Genomic DNA, 23,460 nt, shown 5'->3' with positions numbered 1-23,460 from the left:
TAAGCATAGGCATGGGCAAGGATTCAGGCTCAGGCATGGAGGGCCTCTGGAGGGAACTCTGGAGCGAAGGCCTCCCTTTCAGCCGCCCTGGCAGCCACTGAAGGGAGTGCTGGAGTGGAAGCCTTACTGTTGGTCAACTTGTTGACCAATGTAAGGACCTCTGGAGCAGAGGCAGCCATGTTGGTCACTGGAAGAAGTGCTGAAGTGAAAGCATCCCTTTTGGCCATCCTGTTGGCCACTGGAGGGGGGCTCTGGAGGAGAGGCAGCCCAGTCAGCCTCTGGAGTTCCACGCAGGTCCTAGTCCACCCCACCAAAAGATTTTTAGGGGATCTTGGTGCTGGATAAACGGAAACCCAAACTTCAAGAAAAAAAAATCACAAAACTGTTCAGGGTCATTTAAAAGGGTTGTTGCTGGTGAACAAGGAGCTTGGCCCCCTCATGGGCTGGTTCATGAGCCAGGACAACAAAAACTGTACCCACATCCATCCTGTGGGCTTGGGTTCCACCAGGATGTCATAGTAGAGGTGACATGGAACCCATTTGGTGAATATTCCATGTCAGAGTTCATGTCCATGCTTAAGCCCAAGTCTATGCCTGAGTCCATGCCTAAGCCTGAATCCTTGCCCATGCCTAAGTCCATGTCAGAGTCTCCACTTATGCCTAAGCCCATGCCCATGTCTGAATCCATGGCTGAATCTCTGCCCATGCCTGAGCCCAGGTCTATGTCCATGCCCATGTCCATGTTCATACCCATGCCTGAATTTGAGTCCAAGCCCATGCTGATAGCTGAGTCTATACCCATGCCGTTGGCTGAATCCATTACCATGTTTAGGCCTGAGTAAATGCCTGAATCCCTGCCTGAGTCTGAATCTCTGCCCGAATCTGAGCTCATTCCTGAATTCATGCCCGAGTCCATGCTTTTGCCAGAATCTATGCCTAAATCCGTGCTCATATCCACGTCCATGCCTGACATTATGCCCACGCTGCTACCCAAGAATCAGGTTCTCTGTATGCTGTTCTGCTTAACACTATGCTTGCCTCAGGACTCAGGAACCCTGATGGACATTTTATTTAGAGGTGTAGGTCCACCAGTGTTTTGTGGCCTCAGTTTTGTTTGTTAAAGTTTTGATCTGTGCATGCATCTGCCTCCATGTCTCCTTTAAAACATGACACTGGGAACCACTTTTTGGAATGTGTAGTGTGATAAACATCTTATACATAATAGCATGTGACAGAAAATGATGAAAACACTTTCTAAAAATTTCGGTTTAGTTCTAGCCTATTCACGCTGTTAGTTACTTTGGGTGATGTCTATAATAAAATTACTCAACTAAAATAAAACTATTGCATGACCAATTTAGTCAGCCGACAGGATTGCACATTTTATTTTCTCTTTTCTTTGGCCTTTCAATGAAGAAAATGTAGGTGATCCATCCAACATTATGTGATTGTGAATTTAAACACTTGGTAAATTGAAATGCTTCAAAAGGTGATGTTATCTATACTATCTATCTCATCATCTCTAGCCACTTTATCCTGTTCTACAGGGTCGCAGGCAAGCTGGAGCCTATCCCAGCTGACTACGGGCGAAAGGCGGGGTACACCCTGGACAAGTCACCAGGTCATCACAGGGCTGACACATAGACACAGACAACCATTCACACTCACACCTACGGTCAATTTAGAGTCACCAGTTAACCTAACCTGCATGTCTTTGGACTGTGGGGGAAACCGGAGCACCCGGACGAAACCCACGCAGACACGGGGAGAACATGCAAACTCCGCACAGAAAGGCCCTCGCTGGCCCCGGGGCTTGAACCCAGGACCTTCTTGCTGTGAGGTGACAGTGCTAACCACCACACCACCGTGCCGCCCTACTATCTATCTATCTATCTATCTATCTATACTAGTGAATTTTGGCGTGAATTACTGGAGCATGCAAGTTTTTTTTCTTTTTTAATTCTTGTCTCTGGTACTTTTCTCATTAAAACAAAGGATAATTCAGCCTCTGAAGATGAATGAATGAAAATCTTTATACATTCATTCATCTTCATTGATGGCATTATCCTGGTCAGGGCAGGGCACTTTGCTGTTAAGGGGATTGAATATTTGAGATATGATATTCAGGCTGATAAATATTAGAGCTGTGCAATGTATTGTTTGTTCATGTTTAACACATTAAATTTGTTCAGCTGGACTTCTAATACTTTGTTGACCTATAATTTTGATCCCAGTATTTTACACATCAGTGTTTAACTTTGAAACCAGGATTTTGCAGAATTAAACGCACCACTTCATCTATTTGAAAAAAAAAAATCACATTAAAATAAAACTACAGAATGCATTCATGTATTGTTAGGGTTTGCTGGGATTCAAACCTGGTTCACTGATGTGATAATCCAGCAAACCCCCACTAGGCCACAAGGGAGATGACTCAAGTGTAGAGGCATGAGGCAGAAGTAGAAAAGTATCAAAAAGTTTATTTACAAAAAATATACAATCCATGGCAAAAAACAAAAGTAATCCAAAAGCTCAGAAGATAAAGGGAAAATAAAAAAATATCCAAAAGATCAAAGTCCAAAAATAAGAAAAGAAAAGGCAAAAATGCAAATGCTCAGAAGATCTCAAAAATGGTACAAACAAAATTCAAAAGGTTCAAAAAGAAAGCAAAGTACAAAAACCACAAAGACACAGGCAAGACCCCCCCCCAGGAGCGTCTCCTGACGTTCCCAGGGCGATCCGGATGGGCCGAATGGAAATCCCGGCATAGTCCTTTATCTAGAATGTCCCGGGCGGGGACCCAACAGCGTTCCTCAGGGCCATAGCCCTCCCAATCTACTAGATATTGAAGCCCGCCGCGGACCTGGCAGGAGTCAAGCAGGCGATGCACGGTGAACACAGTCTGACCCTGGAAGATGCGGGGGGGTGGGGGGCTCCTAGGGGCAGGGGCATACATGGACGTCAGTATGGGCCGCAACAGGGAAACATGGAATGTGGGGTTGATCCTCAGAGTCCGGGGCAACTGGAGCTGGTAGGCGACAGGGTTCACCCTGTGCACCACCTTGAAGGGGCCAATGTAGTGAGGAGCAAGCTTGCGGTTCTCCACCCGCAGCGGAAGGTCCTTAGTGGACAGCCAAACCCGCTGCCCAGGGCGGAAAGCATGGGCAGGTCTTCTATGGCAGTTGGCCTGAGTCTGGTTGGTTCTGGAGGTCTGGATGAGGGTCTTCCTGACCTTGCTCCAGGTCTTGAGACACCGTCTCACATATTGGTTGACTGAGGGCACCCCCGCGTCCTCCTCCTGGTCCGGGAACAGAGGTGGCTGGAACCCGAATTGGCACTGGAATGGCGACAGCTTGGTGGCCGATGACTGCAGGGTGTTGTGGGCGTACTCTGCCCATGGCAGCCAGGTGCTCCACGATGTCGAGTTATCCATAGCCAGGCCTCGCAGGGTGGTTTCCAGGTCCTGGTTGAGCCTCTCCGTCTGGCCATTGGACTGTGGGTGAAACCCAGAGGAGAGACTGGCAGTGGCTCCGATGACCTTGCAGAACCCGTGCCACACTCGGGAGGAGAACTGGGGCCCTTGGTCTGAGACGATGTCCTGTGGGAGACCAAAGACTCGGAAGACATGAGTGAATAATAGCTTAGCAGTTTCAAGAGCAGAAGGGAGCTTGCACAGTGGTAAAAAGTGGCAGGCCTTGGAGAATCTGTCAACTATGACCAATATGACAGTGTTACCTTGTGACTCGGGGAGACCCGTGATGAAGTCGACTGCCACGTGGGACCAGGGATGCCGGGGAATGGTCAGAGGATGCAGAAGACTCTGGGGGTGCTGTCTTGGGTTCTTGCTTCTGGTGCACACTTCACAGGAAAGGACGAATTACCTTCCTTCTCCATGCTAGGCCACCAGAAACGCCTTCTCAAAAAGTCCAGGGTCCTTCGAGCTCCCGGGTGGGCGGTGAGAGGGGACGAGTGACCCCACTGGAGAACCTTGGCCCGGGCTTGATGTGGGACGTACAAGAGGCCCGGTGGCCCCGTCCCAGGACCGGGGTCCTGGCGTTGGGCTTGTCGGATGGCCTCCTCAATACACCAGCGGACAGGGGCCACAATCTGGGACATAGGGATAATAGGCCCGACTTCACTCTCCCTGTTAGTGGCAGAGAACAGCCTGGACAGTGCATCAGGTTTGGTGTTCTTGGAGCCGGGGCGGTATGATAGGGTGAAGTCAAACCGACTGAAAAACAGGGCCCACCTAGCCTGTCGTGGGTTCAGTCTCTTGGCTTGCTGGAGGTACTCCAGGTTCTTGTGGTCCGTCCAAACCAGGAATGGATGTTGCGCTCCCTCCAGTCAGTGCCTCCACTCCTCAAGGGCCAGTTTGACAGCTAGCAGTTCTCGATCCCCCACATCATACCGGGACTCCGCAGGACTCAGGCAGTGGGAGAAGTATGCGCAGGGGTGCAGCTTTCCTTCCAAATGTTGAGAGAGCACTGCGCCGACACCACTGTCCAAGGCGTCCACCTCCACGATGAATGGTTGGGAGGTGTCCGAGAGGACCAGAATGGGTGCCGTGCAGAAGCGGTGCTTGAGGTCTTTGAATGCCTTTTCCGCCTGAGGAGACCAGACATAAGATCCACCTGTCCCTTTGGTGAGGTCCGACATGGGTGCTGCTACAGAACTAAAGTTCCTGATAAACATGCGGTAGAAGTTAGCAAATCCTAAGAACCGCTGAACCTCTTTGACGGACTTGGGAGTGGGCCAGTCCCAGATGGCCAGAGTCTTGGCTGGGTCCATTTGGAGTTGGCCTGTCCGTACAATAAAACCCAGAAAGGAGACCTCGGGAACATGAAATTCGCATTTCTGGGCCTTGGCAAACAGATTGTTCTGTAGCAGCCTCTGGAGAACCTGGCGGACATGGTGGCAGTGCTCCTGCACGGTCTTGGAAAAGATAAGGATGTCGTCGAGGTAGACAAAAACGTACAGGTTAATCATGTCCCTCAAGACGTCATTGATTAGGGCCTGAAAAACAGCTGGTGCATTGGTGAGTCCGAAGGGCATCACCTGGTATTCGTAGTGCCCAGACGGGGTGTTAAAGGCAGTCTTCCACTCGTCTCCCTGTCGGATATGGATGAGGTGGTAAGCGTTCCGTAGGTCCAACTTGGTGAAGACGGTGGTGCCTTGGAGCAGGTCGAATGTTGTGGACATCAGTGGAAGGGGATATCGGTTGCGCACAGTGATCTTGTTCAGGCCCCTGTAGTCAATACATGGTCGGAGCCCCCCATCCTTCTTGCCGACAAAGAAGAAGCCGGCACCAGCAGGTGAGGTGGACGGTCGAATGAACCCAGAGACCAGGGCGTCTTTGAGGTATTCCTCCATGGCCTTGCATTCTGGCTGAGAGAGGGAAAACAGTCTGCCATGAGGAGGGGTAGTCTCAGGGAGCAAGTCGATGGCACAGTCGTAGGCCTGGTGCGGAGGAAGAACGGCGGCCCTGCTTTTGCTGAATACCTCCTTCAAATCCCAGTACTCTGTGGGAACTTGAGATAGCTCGGTGAGATCAGGGGGTCCGGCAGGAGACACAGGAGAGCTAGAGAGCAGACAAGTGGCATGGCATGCAGGGCCCCATTCCACAACCTGGCTTGTTACCCAGTCTATGCGAGGGTTGTGGCGGGTAAGCCAAGGAAGGCCTAGAATCACTGGGAACTTTGGTGAAGGAATCAGGTGCAGGGATATTTCTTCCTTGTGACCTTGAGACTGGAGGAAGACTGGAGAAGTTACTTGAGTGACTCTTCCATCACCTAAGGCTTGGCCATCCAGGGCAGACACAGACAGTGGGACTTCAAGAGGTGCAGTCGGGACATTGATACTTTGGGCGAAGTGAACATCCATAAAGTTTCCAGCCACCCCGGAGTCTAACAAGGCTTGACAAGAGTGGACGGACTCACCCCAGGAGATGGAGACCGGGATGTAAACTCCTTGGCCAGGAAGTTCAGGAGAGAGGGTAGGCCCCATCACAACCCTCCCTCGGCTGGATGGGGCGGTCCTTTTCCCGAGAGTTTGGGACATGATGCTCGGAAGTGACCAGGCTTGCCACAGTAGATGCAGCACTTGTCCCTTCTTCTGCACTCCCTCTCAGATGCGGAGAGGCGAGTACGACCCACTTGCATGGGTTCTGGACAGTCACTGGAGGAGGTAGACGGGCTCCAGGTAGAGGCAGGGAGGCCGGAGAGGCTCAGGACTTGGTGGCGTTCTCTCATCCTGTTGTCCAGATGAATAGAATGTGAGATCAGTGTTTCGAGGTCACTAGGGCATCCGATAGAAGCCAGACCGTCTTTGATGGGGTCAGACAGACCATGGTGGAAGGCTGACACCAGGGCAGTCTCGTTCCATCCACTTACTGCTGCGAGCGTCCGGAACAAGATGGCATAGTCTGCGATGCTTCCCCCTTGCCGGATGGACATGAGCTTTCTGGCTGCGTCTTTACTGATGTCTGCTTGATCGAAGACACGAAGCATCTCCTCAGTAAACAGCTGGAAATCAGAGCACTCGGGTCCCTGTCTCTGCCAGATAGCAGTGGCCCAGGCCCGCGCCTTACCAGCTAACAAGGTTATCACAAAGGCAATCTTGCGGCGATCCGTAGTGTAGGTGGTAGGCTGAAGCTCAAAGGTGAGTTGGCACTGGGTAAGGAACTCTCGACACTCACTGTGCTTGCCATCATACCTCTGTGGTGCAGGAAGGCTGGGTTCGCAAGGTGAAGAAGGCAGCATGGCAGGAGGCACTGGAGCAGATGGTGGAGCAGGAGCAGAATCAGGCGGTGGAGATGGGGGCAGAGAAGTCAGCTGCGCCAGGGTTTTCCCAATCTGCTGAAGCAGTACCTTGTGGCGAGCAAGGGTCTCATGTTGGCTTGCAAGAGTCCATCCATGAGTGTCCATGGTGGATCTGAGGCGTGTTAACGCAGCCATCATTCCCTGAAGGTTGGCTGGGTAGACAGATGAAGAAGCCTCTGCTGAGTCAGTCATGACAGAGTCTTTCTGTTAGGGTTTGCTGGGATTTGAACCTGGTTCACTGGTGTGATAATCCAGCAAACCCCCACTAGGCCACCAGGGGGATGACTCAAGTGCAGAGGCGTGAGGCGGAAGTAGAAAAGTATCAAAAAGTTTATTTACAAAAAATATACAATCCATGGCAAAAAACAAAAGTAATCCAAAAGCTCAGAAGATAAAGGGAAAATAAAAAATATCCAAAAGATCAAAGTCCAAAAATAAGAAAAGAAAAGGCAAAAATGCAAATGCTCAGAAGATCTCAAAAATGGTACAAACAAAATTCAAAAAGGTCCAAAAAGAAAGCAAAGTACAAAAACCACAAAGACACAGGCAAGGAACATGGAACAGAGGGAACTAGCACTAACAGGCATAGCATAGGAAAAAGACTCTGTGACAAGGGAACAAACAGAGGGGTATATATACACACACTAATAAAGGAACAGGGCGGGGCAGGAAACAGGCAATGAAGACAAACACAAAAACACAGTGGCGGCCTCTAGAGGCCAAAACAAACATGACAAGATGGAAATAACAGCGGCCTCTAGAGGCCAAAACAGTCCCAGTCCTAACATGTATTGGATCTTAAAATATTCTTGTGTATTTTTGCATGTGCTATTCATTTTATATACACCAATCAGCCATAACATTATGACCACTGACAGGTGAAGTGAATAACATTGATTATCTCATTACAATGGGATATATTAGGCAGCAAGAGAACAGTCAGCTCTTGATGTGTTGGAAGCAGGAAAAATGGGCAAGTGCAAGGATCTGAGCGACTTTGACAAGGGCCAAATTGTGATGACTACATGACTGGGTCAGAGCATCTCCAAAATGGTGGGTCTTGTCGGGTGTTTCCAGTATGCAGTGGTTAGTACCTATGAAAAGTGGTCCAAGAAAGGACATCTGGTGAACCAGTGACAGGTTCATGGGTTTGACAATTGTCAAAGTCACTCAGATCCTTATGCTTGCCTATTTTTCCTGCTTCCAACACATCAACTTCAAGAACTGACTGTTCTCTTGCTGCCTAATATATCCCACCCCCTTGACAGGTACCATTGTAATGAGATAATTAACAGCTATTCCACGAAATAGAGTTGTACATGAGCTGATAGCTGACGGGCGTAGCACCAAGTTGGCTATAAGCCATGTACGATGAGATTGAGTGGAATAACTGTTTTATTTTATCCACATTCACTGGATTTTGAGAAAAAGAGCATTTCTAATTTTTTGCAAATTTGATAAATAAAAACTTTAAACAAAACGCCTGACAAAATAATTTCTGCTTAGAATGTGAACAAACTGGCGAAATGACAGTATCAATTTGTGGAAAATGCTATAATAATAAATAAAAAAAGATATGTTTTTACCATCAAATATTTTTATTCCATATTTTCTTGCTTTTTAGTATTTTTTTGGGGGGGGTTTCTTCTTCTTCTTTAGGTTTTTTTTTTGGCATTTGGCAAACCAACTTAAAAGTGCATTACCGCCACAGACTGGGCTGGAGTGTGGAACAGGAGATATTTGGGGGGGAGGGGGGAACAGGAGATATTTGGGGGGGAGGGGGGAACCTATATTCTTTTAGCTATTTCTGTTTATTTTAAATAACTTGATAATTTTTGGGGTTTTGTTTTCGAGTAGGGTTTTTATTTTATTATCTGTTGGTTCAGCAACATGCCCTGCCATTTTGTTTTTCTCTACTCACGGTATATGAGCTGATAGCCTAGTAGTAGAGTAGCCAATCAGAGCTCATATCCAGTGTGGATAGAATAATCAATGTTATTCACTTCACCTATCAGTGGTCATAATGCTATGGCTGACCGGTATATAACATTTTGCTCATTTTCATGAATTGTACCAATAGTTCTGGTGTATTAATACAGACACAAGGAGAGCATGTAAAAAAAATCCCCAGCAACAGTAACCAGAGTTTAGCACTGAACCCCAAAGCTGTGTAGCACCATCACTCCCTGCTGTGACACTGCAAATGCAAATTAAGACTTTGTAGGTTTTGTCTTTGTGAGTTACATTTTAGTGTACAAAATTTCTGTCATGTGAGTAAAAGATGATTCTCTGCTGATTGGTGAAAATCTTGGTCAGGGTTCAAGAAAGAATTTTAATACCCCGAAGAGGCTTCTGGTGTTAGTGTGGGTTTACTGCACTCCCCAAGTGAAGGCAAGTCACAAACATTTTGAGTATTTGCGATTGCGCATTTCTTGTTATTTTCTGATGCCTACATTTCAGTGTGAATAAACTGGACAGCGTGCTCTCTTTTAGCAAGTTCTGCAACTGTCAAATACAACATTTATTTTTACTGTTTCCAAGGAAGCACTGACCAGGATTGTCCAGTGCTGCTGGATTCTATTACAGTGCTACCATGATTTTCCAGCCCTTCAAGCATACTTCCAGGATTGAAAAAGTATAGTCCTGCAGGTTGGAGCTGATGAGGCTGAGCTTATTCAAAATATTCTGCAGTTGAAGCAGAAGGCAGCATTGGCAATCACTGAATATTCCAGTTTGTTCTCTATTTAAATATGTTGCACAAAATGGCTGGATACTTTTCCAGAATGACTTGACTAGGTTTTTCAAATACAAGGTCACCTAGGGCTCCTCTGTCCTCTGCAAGGATGCTATTGTTATCATAAATGTTAACTGTGCTAGTTGGTGTGGGTGAACTGCTTGCTGTCTAGTACCACACAGTCGAATTCCTCCATAAAAATGTTTTTACAGGGGGTATTTATGGCTGTGTCTTAGTCTGACCTTACAGTCCATGCTTTAACAGTGTACAATTTTGTGGATTAAACTATCAGGTATGCAGTTCCTGTGTAGACTACATTTGTCTTTAATTTATTTATGGTTATTTTGAAAAATGTCACAGCACAGTGTACAGAACTTTTTAACATAAGCAATCATAATGAGAAAATCTTTGCTGGATGTGGTGACACTGAAATTGTAATGACTATTGGAAGAATATGGTTAGATTTCTGCAATGTTTATAGTCATGACATAATTCCTCATGGATTTCCAAGAAAGAGAAAAAAATATTATTGCATTTGAATGAGGAATCCTCATGAAACTATTTTGAGAATACATACATTAAATTAAGGCTCCAGCTTGCCCGCGACCCTGCACAAGATAAGTGGTTACAGATAATGGATGGATGGATATATTAAATTAGGACTCAAAGGCATTGCATGTTCATGCTGGGCTGTACACAAGTAAGTCATGCTGAAATGGTTACTGTTTGGAACATGTTTCAACTGACAATCCTGATTAATAGTTTTTACATTCATGTTTGTATTATAGTACTCAGTTTGATGCATATTTTCTCATTACTCATTACTTGGATAAGGTTCTAGAGACTGCATATCAAACTTCCAAACTAAAGTCAGCATTAAAATCAGTCCAATATTGGATAATGCACATTTTACTGTTTAGCAATGAATTTACTCATATTTTACTGCATAACGTACAGTACATCTGCTCATAATATTATCATATCAACAACAACCAATCAAAACATTTTAGACACATTTGTTTGTGTTTACTGGAGTGTGTTTATCTTATTCTTTATTTATCCCTAGTTTTGCCAAGATGCCTTCACTGTTCTTGAAACTTGCTTTGGCTTGTAAACAGAAACCCCTTTGTGCACCATTGGCAAGCTGCTTGTTCCTAATAGCTGCCATTGTGACCTTTAAATTACAGTTGTAAACAACAGATTCTTGTTAACAACATTTCCAAATGTAAACTGAAAATAAGGTGTGTGATTAGTAATAGGTTAATTTAGAGATTAATTTGTATTCCCACCCATGGCTACAGTCCAAAGCAGATGTCAGAAGGAATTGTTTAGTAGCCAGCTCTCTCCATATTTGGTGATTCAGGACAGAAGCCTGTCTTCAATTCATTTTAGCCATTTGGTTTCAGTTGTATCCTGGTCAGGACCAAATATCCAAATATACAACTCTATTAGTTTGCTTTTGTTTATTCACAGCTTGGAGATGTTTTTGGTTTTTTTTTTTTTGTATTTTTTTTGCTTTTTTCCCTGTAGTCCACAGTGAACATTAGATGATAAATGTGATGGGTACTGGATTTGAGTAATAGTGCTGAAATGAGTCACAGGCTAAAGAAGCCAGATGTAGACACTAAGAGTTATATTAGTGGTTTGCGTGTGAGGAATGAGACGAGGGAAGGAGTAGATCCTTCTAGATGGCTGGTGAGTGTCAGAGATAAATGTTTATGATGGTGAGAGATCTATCACAATTTTAGAGCTTAATTTTAGTCACTGTCACTGCTTTGTTCACATAACTTAATGTATGATATCTTGTGGTTTTCTTCCTATACAATGCATTTAGTAACTGGAAATATATATATTTTGCATTTAAAAACAAGTGTGGTGGAACTTGTACATTTTTGGTTAGAGTGAAAACTGAGTTGGTCTGGGGCCTCGGTGGAAGGGGCATACAGGAGAAAGACCATCATTCAGATGAAGGCCTGTATATGAACTCTGTAGATGTGTGCACTGGGGTACTTGGGACGTGACTTTCAGTATGAACTGTAGCATCATCTCCCTCAGGGCTCTGTACTGTCCGGTGAGGGGATAACAACATGTTGCCTGTTCTGAATTAGCTGGTGTGAATACAAGCCTCTCTTTTAGAGTTTCCCTTCTGTATGTGAGCTGTTTGTGTGTGTGTGTGTGTGTGTGTGTGTGTGTGTGTGTGTGTGTGTGTGTGTTTAGAGAGGGAAATTGAAATATAAATAAGTATATTTTGGATTCATGTTCATATCAACACTTGTTAGTATTTTGACAGTTTGTTTATTCTGGTAGAATAAACTGTAACCTTTTAATAGGGTTTTAATGAAGAAAAAAGCAAACAACAAACAAACAAACAAACAAACAAACTAGTTGAGTATAAAAATGGTCTGTAATAGTTTTATTATGCTTGCATATAATTTATATTTGAGGTCAAAAATTTTAATACACCTAGACTAAAGTAATTCAAAATCAACTTTCACAACTCCATACAAGGGCGGCACGGTGGTGTAGTGGTTAGCGCTGTCGCCTCACAGCAAGAAGGTCCTGGGTTCGAGCCCCGGGGCCGGCGAGGGCCTTTCTGTGTGGAGTTTGCATGTTCTCCCCGTGTCCGCGTGGGTTTCCTCCGGGTGCTCCGGTTTCCCCCAAAGACATGCAGGTTAGGTTAACTGGTGACTCTAAATTGACCGTAGGTGTGAATGGTTGTCTGTGTCTATGTGTCAGCCCTGTGATGACCTGGCGACTTGTCCAGGGTGTACCCCGCCTTTCGCCCGTAGTCAGCTGGGATAGGCTCCAGCTTGCCTGCGACCCTGTAGAAGGATAAAGCAGCTAGAGATAATGAGATGAGATGAGCTCCATACAATTCATGTCAGTATCGCTTGTTAAGACATTTAGGGCATGTGCTTGATTTCCATAAGAGGTGACTTCAAACAATAGTTAAGAGACACATTTATTTTGGCTTTCATTCACACTATCATACTTTTAGGTAGTTTCAGTGTTAATGTTAGTATTTTGTAGCATTACTTTTTAATTGCATGAACTTGAACCAAATGTTTGGTGTAGCCTTCCACAAGCTCATCATACACTCTGACAGAATTTTTGTTCATTCCTCCTGGCAGAACTAGTGTAACTCCATCAGGTTTGTGGACCTCCTTGCTTGGACATGCTTTTTCAGTTCAGTCCACTAATTTTCTATGGGATTCAAACTGGGGTTTTAGGATGGCCTCTCCAATACTTTCACTTTGTTGTCTTTAAGCCATTTTTGCCGCTTTTCCACTACAAACGCGGCTGAGTTGGGCTGAGCCGTGCCGTGCTGAGTCGAGCTGAGCGGGGCTGTTGGAGTTGCATTTCGACTACAAGCGCGCTGAACCGTGCTGGCTGGAAGTGGGTGGACACATTGGGTGGAGTTAGCGAAAGTGGGTGGACGTCACGTGATGTCGTTAAGCAGCGCAAACAGTGACATCAGTGAGCTTTTAAGCGGTAGTCTCACGACCCGAATAGTAAACAATAAACATGGAGGATATGGAGTCGTTAGTGTTGCTGGTCTTGGTGCTGTGGCTTGTTGTCACCGACAACGCCAACAGATACTGGCAAGAGCGTATAGATGAGGCGAGGCACATAAGGCTTCATAATTCTCGTAATTCTTCTCCTTCCGGGTTTACGGTGTTTACAGATCCCAGCGTGCTCGCGGGGCGTGTGTGGGCATGTGAGGACACTCCTCCTCACCAATCAGTGCACAGGGGAGTGTCTGCTCACGCCCCCAGCCTCACTCGGCTCGCTTTGGCTCGCTTCAGCCCCACTCCAAAACGGTGCGAGTTTTAGGGGCTAAGCAGGGCTGAAGCGAGCTGAGTCGTGCTGTTTTTTGGTAGTCGAAACGCGAGCCGTGTCGGGCTGAAGTGAGCTGAAGCGAGCTGAAGTGAGCTGAAAAAGGGTAGTGGAAAAGGGCCATTTGTTACAACTTTGGCAATATGCATCAGATCATGGTCCTGCTGAAAGATTCAACTGCAACCAAGCTTTAACTTTCTGGCTGTTGTCTTCAGATATAGCTTCAGTATTTCTAGATAATCCTTTTTCCTCATGAGGCCATCTGTTTTCTGAAGTGCATCAGTCCTTTTTCCAGCAAAACACCCCCACAAGATGATGCCACCACCACCAGCATGCTTCACAGTTGGTTTGGTGTTCTTCACATTAAAAGCCTCACCTATTTCTTCTATACAAAGTGCTGATCGTTATGGGCACACAGTTCAATTTTTGTTTCATTTGACCAGAGAACACACCTCCAAACAACTAGTGATATCCTACAAACTTCAGTCTGGCTTTTTTTGTGCCAGTCTTGGAGTATGGACTTCTTCCTTGCACAACAGACTTTCAGGGCCCTCTTCATGGTGGATGTACTTACTTTGAGAACTGATGCCTCCAACTCATTCACCAGCTCCATTGTTATTATCTTAGTGTTCAATTGAACCTTTTGGACCAAAGTTTGTTCACCCCTTGGAGTTCATTTGTGTACTTTCTTAACAATACATTGCCTGTGTGGTCCCAAGCCATGTATTTTTGCATACAATTGTTTGTACAGATGCTCGTTGGGAAAATTGCTCCGAAGGAGGAACAGGAACTGTAGAGGTCTACATTCTTTTTTCTGACTGAGTTGCTTGGATTTTTCAATGGAATCAAGACCAAAAAAGCACTGTCTCCAAAGGTAGGCCCTTTTTACAGCTATAATTGCACTCTCAGTTAACTTCCAACTATGATAATTGGCCAAAATGCTTCTAAAATTCATTAGATAAATTTCTGGAACCTTCCAGACTGTATAAAGAGACAGTCAACTTGGTGTATGTCAACTTTCAACCCACTGGAATTCTGATTTTGTGAATTAACGCTGAAAAAAAATCTGTCTCTAATTGATTGTTTTAAAATTACCTCTGATGTGAACAAGGTCCATACCCTAATTGACCTGCCAAAAAAAACGTATGGTAACATGAAATATGTGGAGTTGTGAAAAACTGAGACTGAATATGTTTAACATTGGTGTACAGTGAACCCTTTAGAATTTTCTATATTTCTGCATAAATATGACTTAAAACATCATCAGATTTTCACACAAGTCCTAAAAGTAGATAAAGAGAACCCAATTAAACAAATGAGACAAAAATATTATACTTGGTCATTTATTTATTGAGGAAAATGATCCAATATTACATATCTGTGAGTGGCAAAAGTATGTGAACCTTTTGCTTATCTGGTGTGACCCCCTTGTGCAGCAATAACTGCAACTAAACGTTTCCGGTAACTGTTGATCAGTCCTGCACACCGGCTTGGAGGAATTTTAGCCCGTTCCTCCGTACAGAACAGCTTCAACTCTGGGATGTTGGTGGGTTTCCTCACAGGAACTGCTTGCTTCAGGTCCTTCCACAACATTTCGATTGGATTAAGGTCAGGACTTTGACTTGGCCATTCCAAAGCATTAACTTTATTCTTCTTTAACCATTCTTTGGTAGAACAACTTTTGTGCTTTAGGGTCATTGTCTTGCTGCATGACCCACCTTCTTTTGAGATTCAGTTCATGAACAGATGTCAGGACATTTTCCTTTAGAATTCGCAGGTATAATTCAGAATTCATTGTTCCATCAATGATGGCAAGCCGTCCTGGCCCAGATGCAGAAAAACAGGCCCAAACCATGATACTACCACCACCATGTTTCACAGATGGGATAAGGTTCTTATGCTGGAATGCAGTGTTTTCCTGTCTCTAAACATAATGCTTTTCATTTAAACCAAAAAGTTCTATTTTGGTCTCATCCATCCACAAAAGATTTTTCCAATAGCCTTCTGGCTTGTCCACATGATCTTTAGCAAATTGCAGACAAGCAGCAATGTTCTTTTTGGAGAGCAGTGGCTTTCTCCTTGCAACCCTGCCATGCACACCATTGTTGTTCAGTGTTCTCCTGATGGTGGACTCATGAACATTAACATTAGCCAATGTGAGAGAGGACTTCAGTTGCTTAGAAGTTACCCTGGGGTCCTTTGTGACCTCGCCGACTATTACACGCCTTGCTCTTGGAGTGATCTTTGTTGGTCAACCACTCCTGGGGAGGGGAACAATGGTCTTGAATTTCCTCCATTTGTACACAATCTGTCTGACTGTGGATTGCTGGAGTCCAAACTCTTTAGAGATGGTTTTGTAAACTTTTCCGGCCTGATGAGCATCAATAACGCTTTTTATGAGGTCCTCAAAAATCTCCTTTGTTCGTGCCATGATGCACTTCCACAAACATGTGTTGTGAAGATCAGACTTTGATAGATCCCTGTTCTTTAAATAAAACAGGGTGCCCACTCACACCTGATTGTCATCCCATTGATTGAAAACACCTGACTCTAATTTCACCTTCAAATTAACTGCTAATCCGAGAGGTTCAGATACTTTTGCCACTCACAGATATATAATATTGGATCATTTTCCTCAATAAATAAATGGCCAAGTGTAATATTTTTGTCTCATTTGTTTAACTGGGTTCCCTTTATCTACTTTTAAGACTTGTGTGAATATCTGATGATGTTTTAGGTCATATTTATGCAGAAATATAGAAAATTCTAAAGGCTTCACCAACTTTCAAGCACCACTGTGTGTAAACTTTTTTGCCTCAACTGTATGTACTGTATAATATCATGGATATCTCTGGTATAATGGATAAATGGGCCAAATTTTTATCCAGACTTCTCTAAAAAATATAACACTTACTGTATTTCCTGTTCTGTCCTCAAACGAGTACAGTCTGATATCGTTCACTAACAATTTTAGCAATCAGCTTCTGAAACTTGTTTTTCAAGGCTGGATATTTGGCAGAAAGAGTAACTTCTGGTGTAGAGCAGTAGAGACTGTGTAAGCCTGAATGAAACTTTGGCAAGTTTCCTCTTCTGCACATTCTGTCACAATGATGATAATCTCTGAATCACATGTTTATCTGTGCTTTGCCTCTGTATCTTTCACAAAATTGAAGAAGTCTTTGTTCAGGTCTTTGAAGCTTTGAAAAAGAATTAGCATTTTCAGTAGGGTTCAGGAAAACTGGAATTTGAAATCAAGGACTGCTCTCAACCTCTCATCTCAACAAAGTTATTCGTCCTACCAAGAAATGTCATCTGATAGTTTTTCAAAGCAGAGAGTACAAATTATGTTTGTGGCAGCAGCAATCAATTACTGTGAGGGACTGAGATACTACTTACCTGAATGTATTCTTACAAATGAATAATTTAGATCCAGGGCCTCTGTCACAATGCGACTCATTAAAAAAAGTAATTTTCTCAATTTGACTGATGGACTGAGGTATCTTTCTTGGTTTTCAGTGTTGAATTACATGCTATTTCCTTCAGAGGCTGCTTGAAAAGGCAGACATTTGAGTGTGTCTTCAAATTGTTTCCCATGGCCAGGCAAATTTACTGACAACTGCTTCTTGAAGTGAGAGACCAGGTCCATGGACAGGCCTCCATGCAGAAGAAGAGCATGAAGGAAGATACGATAACAGGTTAAACATGTCCACTCTATTCCTTTATAATACTTTATTTCACACCAGCTTCTCTCTGACGGTGCTATGGATACTTTTAGATCTTGTAAACGAAACTGCAGAAAAGAAATAGGTATTAAATCATTATATTGTTCATTTATAGGTATTTTTGTATCAATTTATCATTTAGGAAAATAATATGAGGCTTTCAGACAAAAAATGCACTCTCCTTCAATGTTTCAATTAAGAATACCATGTCATTTATTCATTCATTCATTTTCAGTAACAGCTTTATCCTGGTCAAGGCTGCAGTGGATCTGCAGTGTATCCTGGGAATGCTGAGCGCCAAACAGGAAAGCACGCTAGATGTTCCAGCCAGCCGATCACAGGGCATCACACACACTAATACATTGTTAAAATTGTATTCCCATACAGATACTGGAAATTTAGAGTAGCCAATTTACATGCTGGTTTTTCATTGGGTGGTGGGAGGAAACTGGAGTGCCTAGAAGAAATACAAGCAGACACAGGCAGAACATCCACAAATAAACTCCACATAGACAGTAACCAGAGCTCAGGATTGAGCCCTGGTCCCTTGAGTTGCAAACAAAACACGATCTGATATGCCATCACGCCACCTTACATCATTTCTACATGAATCAAAACATGACAAAGTACAAAATGCATTCAAGACATTAAGTCTTTTCCCTCTTTGTATTTGTCATGGCATGTTTATGTGAAGATAGTGTATGTGAAGGTATCATTAGCTGTATAATAATCACTCTAGGTGATGATATTACATACTGTATAGGGTCTAATTTATCTGAGAAGACATCTCATCTCATTATCTCTAGCTGCTTTATCCTGTTCAGGGTCACAGGCAAGCTGGAGCCTATCCCAGCTGACTACGGGCAAAAGGCAGGGTACACCCTGGACAAGTCACCAGGTCATCACAGGGCTGATACATAGACACAGACAACCATTCACACTCACATTCACACCTACGATCAATTTAGAGTCACCAGTTAACCTAACCTGCATGTCTTTGGACTGTGGGGGAAACCGGAGCACCCGGACGAAACCCACATGGACATGGGGAGAACATGCAAACTCCGCACAGAAAGGCCCTCACTGGCCACGGGGCTCAAACCCGGACTTTCTTGCTGTGAGGCAACAGCGCTAACCACTACACCACCGTGCCGCCCTCTGAGAAGACATTCTGTATATATTGTATAATTAATTATACATGATGAATTATAATGATGATTGTGTTTTATTTTCTAATACATTATATGACATACTGTATAACTGACTTTGTATATGTTTGTTTTGTTATAAACCAGGGGTTCTCAACCTTTTCTGCTTTGAGGTCCACCTATTCATACTTGTACTGAGTCAGGGCCCATTAAAAAAAGATCCCCAATTATTTTGGCTCATCTATTCTATTAGAATCTAATAATCTGTTGTAAAGTATATTAATAGGATGCAGCATCACTCCCTGTTCCAGATGGGAATTAAATAAATGCAATAAAAACTAATTTTTAGATTGTAGGTATTGTATTTTAAAACTGTATGGATGTGCCAGAAGCCAAACCATGTGCAGGGCATTCTCAGTCAAAAGGGATTAATGATCCAAAAGTGGAGTCTGGTCCATTAACACAAGAACTTATTGCCATGTTTGTGTACAGCAAACAAGCAAGTTATTAAAACCAAGAAGTACACTCAAAAGAAGTGGATATAGAAACCACTCAATGGGATTAGATCCTTACACGCTAACAAAGAAGGATTTTTCCCTTGAAAAAAAATTTACGAGCTAAATTTGACATTAGTAGAATAAAATTTAATCACATTGTAGCTGTAACTAAATACAAAGACAATAGTTATGCATACTATTAACTTAATGTGAAGATAATTGACAGATAATTAACAGATTTTAAGGGTTTTTTAAATAGTGTATATTTTTTAGTTTTTTGTATTTGTAATTATTTGTGTCTGTACATACACGACCCACCAGCTCTGCTGATCAACTTATTGTGTTTAAATAAAGTTATTCATTCACTCAGTATGAGTTGGAAAATTATCCATCCGTTGAGTTCCCTGACATCTAAAACTACCTGGTGCTGCAGACATCGTTCTACACAGACACACAGATGAAAATCTGGAAGAGCATGGAGATGAACAACTTTTTATATCTGGCTGGGTTAAAGATCTGCGGATCAGGACACTACAAGATAAATCCTGTATCGTTTTTGCCTGGGTAAATAGGAGTTTCTGGGCTTTTTGTACGTGTCTTTGCCATGGCTGGTAGGATACTACAAGTTTTAGTATCAGGTATAAACAAACCACAGCCGCTCAATTCCCAATCCTCTGCTCTTCTCTTCCAGCAGGCATTACAAATCCATAGAATTTACCCACAAACATATTTATTTATAGTGCGCTCTGTGTGTGTGTGTGTGTGCGCGCACGTTAAATGTAGAGGAGGAATGTGACAAAAAGGCTTGTTCATCTTAATTTACCCACAAATGTATTTATTCCATTTGAAAAGTGTACAGCAAACCAGCTACCAGATTTGGGACACAATGGCATCCTGAACTATTTAGTATTTAGCTTCAAACTTGAAAAAAATTCGTGGCCCACTAGATGGCGCTTTGTGGCCCACTAATGGGCCGTGGCCCAGTGGTTGAGAAACGCTGTTCTAAATGACTCAGTGCCAGCATTACTAATACAGAAACATAGAATATGCAGTTTCATGGCATAACTACTTGCTCGTGTTTAGCCCTGGAAAACTTATGTAGCTTAAGTAACCTGATGTTAACTGCAACAGGTATCCTGAGATATGAATTGAGGCAAAATAAATCAACGCTGTTACACATTGTTTTAAATCATTGTTTTTATTTAATTCACTCCAAAATTAGCGTATTTTCAATTACTACAAAGAAGGGGGGGGGGGGGAATGCATAATTTATATGGCTGCTTGCTTGAACATTCAAAATAGTTTTATTCCTTGGCTTCAAAACAGCCGAATGATTTTCTCAATACATAGAACACAATTCCACTTTAAAAAGTGTTATTACAAAATGTTTCATCATGATTAACTTCCTGGAAACCAGTGTGAGTTGTGTTGTAATAACAGGTGAAATATAAAAACAAGATCTGGGACAAAAAGCGTAAGTACAGTAGATCCAGTTTGCCAAGATCTCTTATGGACAATCTCCATTAGCGCCACAAAATAAAATGTACTGTAATTTATCCCAGTGATGCAATGTCTCACTTACTGCATGGTAACTACTAGATTATGATCATTACTTTCTTACTACCTACACATTGTCACACTATTTATTCTTTTAATCTGGATACAGTAGATGGCTTTACATACAGTATAAGGTAGATGATTAATATTTAAAATACCTGAAATACATTGGTTATGAGTACTCATAATCCACATTCCTTGTACAAGTCTTTATACAAATCTGAGTAAATCATCAAATCACAGGAACCCAAAGAGGAGCCTGAAGCTATCAAAGCAGTTTTCTACAGGTCAACAATTCTAACATCCATATTGTGAAGACTTTGATAATGTTGACAATTATGCATTGCTTGCTGAAAGTTTTTTTTATATAGCTTACATTATTTAGACACAGGATGCTGAATACAGAATGTAAAATATTACACAGATTTTACCTATATAGTCAAGAAGAGATGGAGACTGTCTCAGTTCCTTTAAAATGAGCATTTTTTCCCATTAATAAAAGATACACCTTGCCTAAAAATGTGTGAATATCTTTAAATATTAAATATACAGCAACATTCAGTACTTGTTTATTAATACTTGCTGTTATAGGTCATATATTCGAAGATGTATCAGTCTTTGCTCACTTTGAATCATAAAATCAGAGGATGGCAAGACATTCTTTAATTTATGCTGGTGACACAAGGCCAAGGAGTTTCCCTCTTAGTTTGGCTGTAACTGTAAATTCGACAGGCTTCAGTGTTAACCCATATGAGCAGTCCATAGTGAGAGTCTGAGAGGGGTTACTCTTGAATGTGCACTGATGCAGCAGAATAGCTAAGAATAAGAAGCTCTCTGTCTTGGCAATCTGGTCACCAATACATCTCCTCTTACCTGTAGAGAAGATCATTACACTGTTGGTCAGGTCCTTGTTAAGGGCTCCATTTTCATCCAGGAACCTTGAGGGATTGAAGATGTGGGGGTCCTGCCACTTCTGTGGATCATGGTTCACAGACCACTGGTTGATGAACACCACTGTGTCTTTGGGGATGTGGAAGCCCTCGATGGTGACGTCTGTGGTGGTAGAGTGGGGGATGGTGACAGGCACGAAGCTGGTATAGCGCATAGTTTCATAGATGAAGGCATCAAGGTAGGCCAGGTTGCTCTTGTCCTCCATTGAGGGCAGTCTGTCACGGCCAACCACTTTATCAATCTGCTCCTGGAGCTTGGTCTGCAAGGCTGGGTACTTCACTAAGAGCAGCAAAATCCACTGCATACTAGTAGATACAGTGTCCTGCCCTGCTCCAATGAGATCATTCACAGTTCCCTCCACAAAGTCTTTAGTTAACATGTTATTTTTTCCATGTTCAATCACACTAATGATTGCATCACTAATGTCTCGAGTTACATCAGGGTCATATGTGTCTCTGTGCTGCACTACTTTGTCTTTCACATAAGCAAAGAACTCATTATTCATAGTCTGGAAGTTCTGGTAGATGCTTCGCACTGGGTTTGGGAAAGACTGAAGCCAAGGCATGACATCTACTAAGCTCCCAGCACCCACTGTCTCTCCAAACTTATCTACCCTACCTAGAAGTACCCTGAACTCTGGGTCATCATGCCCATAGCGTTTTCCAAAGCACAGAGCACAAATGACGTTAGCAGCAGCAACTGTAAATTCATGTGCCGGGTTGAAATAACATCTATCTGCACTCAGTCTGAGAAAGTTCTGAACCATATCCATGGCCTCTGCCATAATATGTTGTTCAAAGGCCTTCTTGGTCTGGCTGTTTGCAGATGAGAAAGCTCTCAAGGTAGTTTGAGCTACTCTCCGGTGTTCCTTCCACTGTTCACTGTAATTGCTGAAAGTCATACTTTTCCCCCCTGATATAACTTGAAAGGAGATGAAGTTTGGTCTTCCTGCAAACTCTTTGCTATGTTGTATGAGAGCTTGTCGTATGGCTGTGTATCCATTCAGCACCACTATGTCATTGCAGCCCAGTCGGATCTGGTAGACATTGCCATACTTCTTTGCAAGCCTGGTGAAGGTAATGTGTGGCATTTGGCCTAGTTGCATGGCATTGCCCACTAACGGCCATGCAAAGGGCCCTGGCAGCCTTTTCTTAAGCGCAAGGTTGCGGATCCACAGACAGGTCTCCAGGCAGAAGAGGAAAATAAAGGAAATGATGAGGGCTGGTTGGACTTGTCCACTCCATTCCTTTATAATGCTGCTTCCCTTCATGCCAATCTCACTCTCTGATAATGCCATCTTTTGATCCTGTTGGAAAGATCCAGTTCTGATTTAGACAACCAAAAATCTAATTTATGTTTCAAAACATGATTCCTCAGCCAGTTGTTGAGGAAAGCAAAGCAAAGCAAAGCAAAGCAAAGCAATAATTTAAAGAAAGGTGAAAAAAAAATCTCACAATGGATGAAATCTTTCTCCTTTTCCTTTTCTCAGTGAAAAACAAAACAAAAAAAAAACTTCAACTGAGTTTCTGTATATTCAGGTGGTTCAGTCTAAGATATCTTGACAATATTCAAGACACTATCATGAATATGCCTTGTGGTCTGATTTCTAGTTAGTGAAAGTTACCCTGGTCAAGCTGGAAAGGCAGCGTGTGTTATATATGTTTCCAGCACAGGGGCCGGACCCGGTGCGGTTTTCTTCACTCCTCCCCATGCGCCTGGAGAGCTGCCGGCGTTACCTTTGCGCACAAGTAACTCACAGCACAAGAAAAGAGGAGGCAATGCCGAGCGGTTCAGTGATGCTCCTCGTTCTCGTTGAAGCGCTGTGGAATATTTGAAATTCTCATTTCCATATCTGTGTCCGTCTGGATACTTGTAGGGAGGCTATTTAGCGCAAACCCACACTGGAACTTTTGGAAATTCTCCGCACCAAATGCGCACACGGTTTGTTTCAGTCCTCCGCGTCTTTGAGTTGTTCCTATCATAGACACACACATAGGAGAATATATATAATAAACAGATATCCTTATATTGTGCGATTAAATGTTCTATTTGCCCTCACTTTAATTTTCAGAATTATGCAAGCCATATTTAAATGTTTATACAGCTTTGAAAGTCTCTGCTCTAAACGTGTTACTTAAGCCCTACAGAGAGAAAGATGTGACTGTTGCGTTACTTTTTATGCTTGTGTTGTCGTTG

General features: G+C 43.2%; 1 protein-coding gene across 1 annotated transcript; it reads right to left on the bottom strand.

Annotated features, from left to right (window-relative positions):
- Window positions 1–19,941: 19,941 nt before the first annotated feature.
- LOC132894306 (cytochrome P450 1B1) lies at window positions 19,942–22,892 on the bottom strand. Its single transcript, XM_060933961.1, has 2 exons — window positions 22,719–22,892; window positions 19,942–22,570 (listed from the first exon to the last, which is right to left on the bottom strand). Exon 2 carries the CDS (start codon window positions 22,559–22,561, stop codon window positions 20,981–20,983), a length of 1,581 nt encoding a protein of 526 aa, XP_060789944.1. The 5' UTR covers window positions 22,562–22,570; window positions 22,719–22,892; the 3' UTR covers window positions 19,942–20,980.
- Between the last annotated feature and the right edge of the window lie 568 nt (window positions 22,893–23,460).

Source organism: Neoarius graeffei, chromosome 11 (assembly GCF_027579695.1).
Source record: "Neoarius graeffei isolate fNeoGra1 chromosome 11, fNeoGra1.pri, whole genome shotgun sequence".
Taxonomy (NCBI): domain Eukaryota; kingdom Metazoa; phylum Chordata; class Actinopteri; order Siluriformes; family Ariidae; genus Neoarius; species Neoarius graeffei.
The sequence above is the reverse complement of the archived record's forward strand: the minus strand, read 5'-3'. Positions and strand labels throughout refer to the sequence as shown.

Coding starts and splice junctions, on each gene's coding strand:
- LOC132894306 (XM_060933961.1), bottom strand. CDS start 22,561: ATGGCATTATCAGAGAGTGAGATTGGCATGAAGGGAAGCAGCATTATA.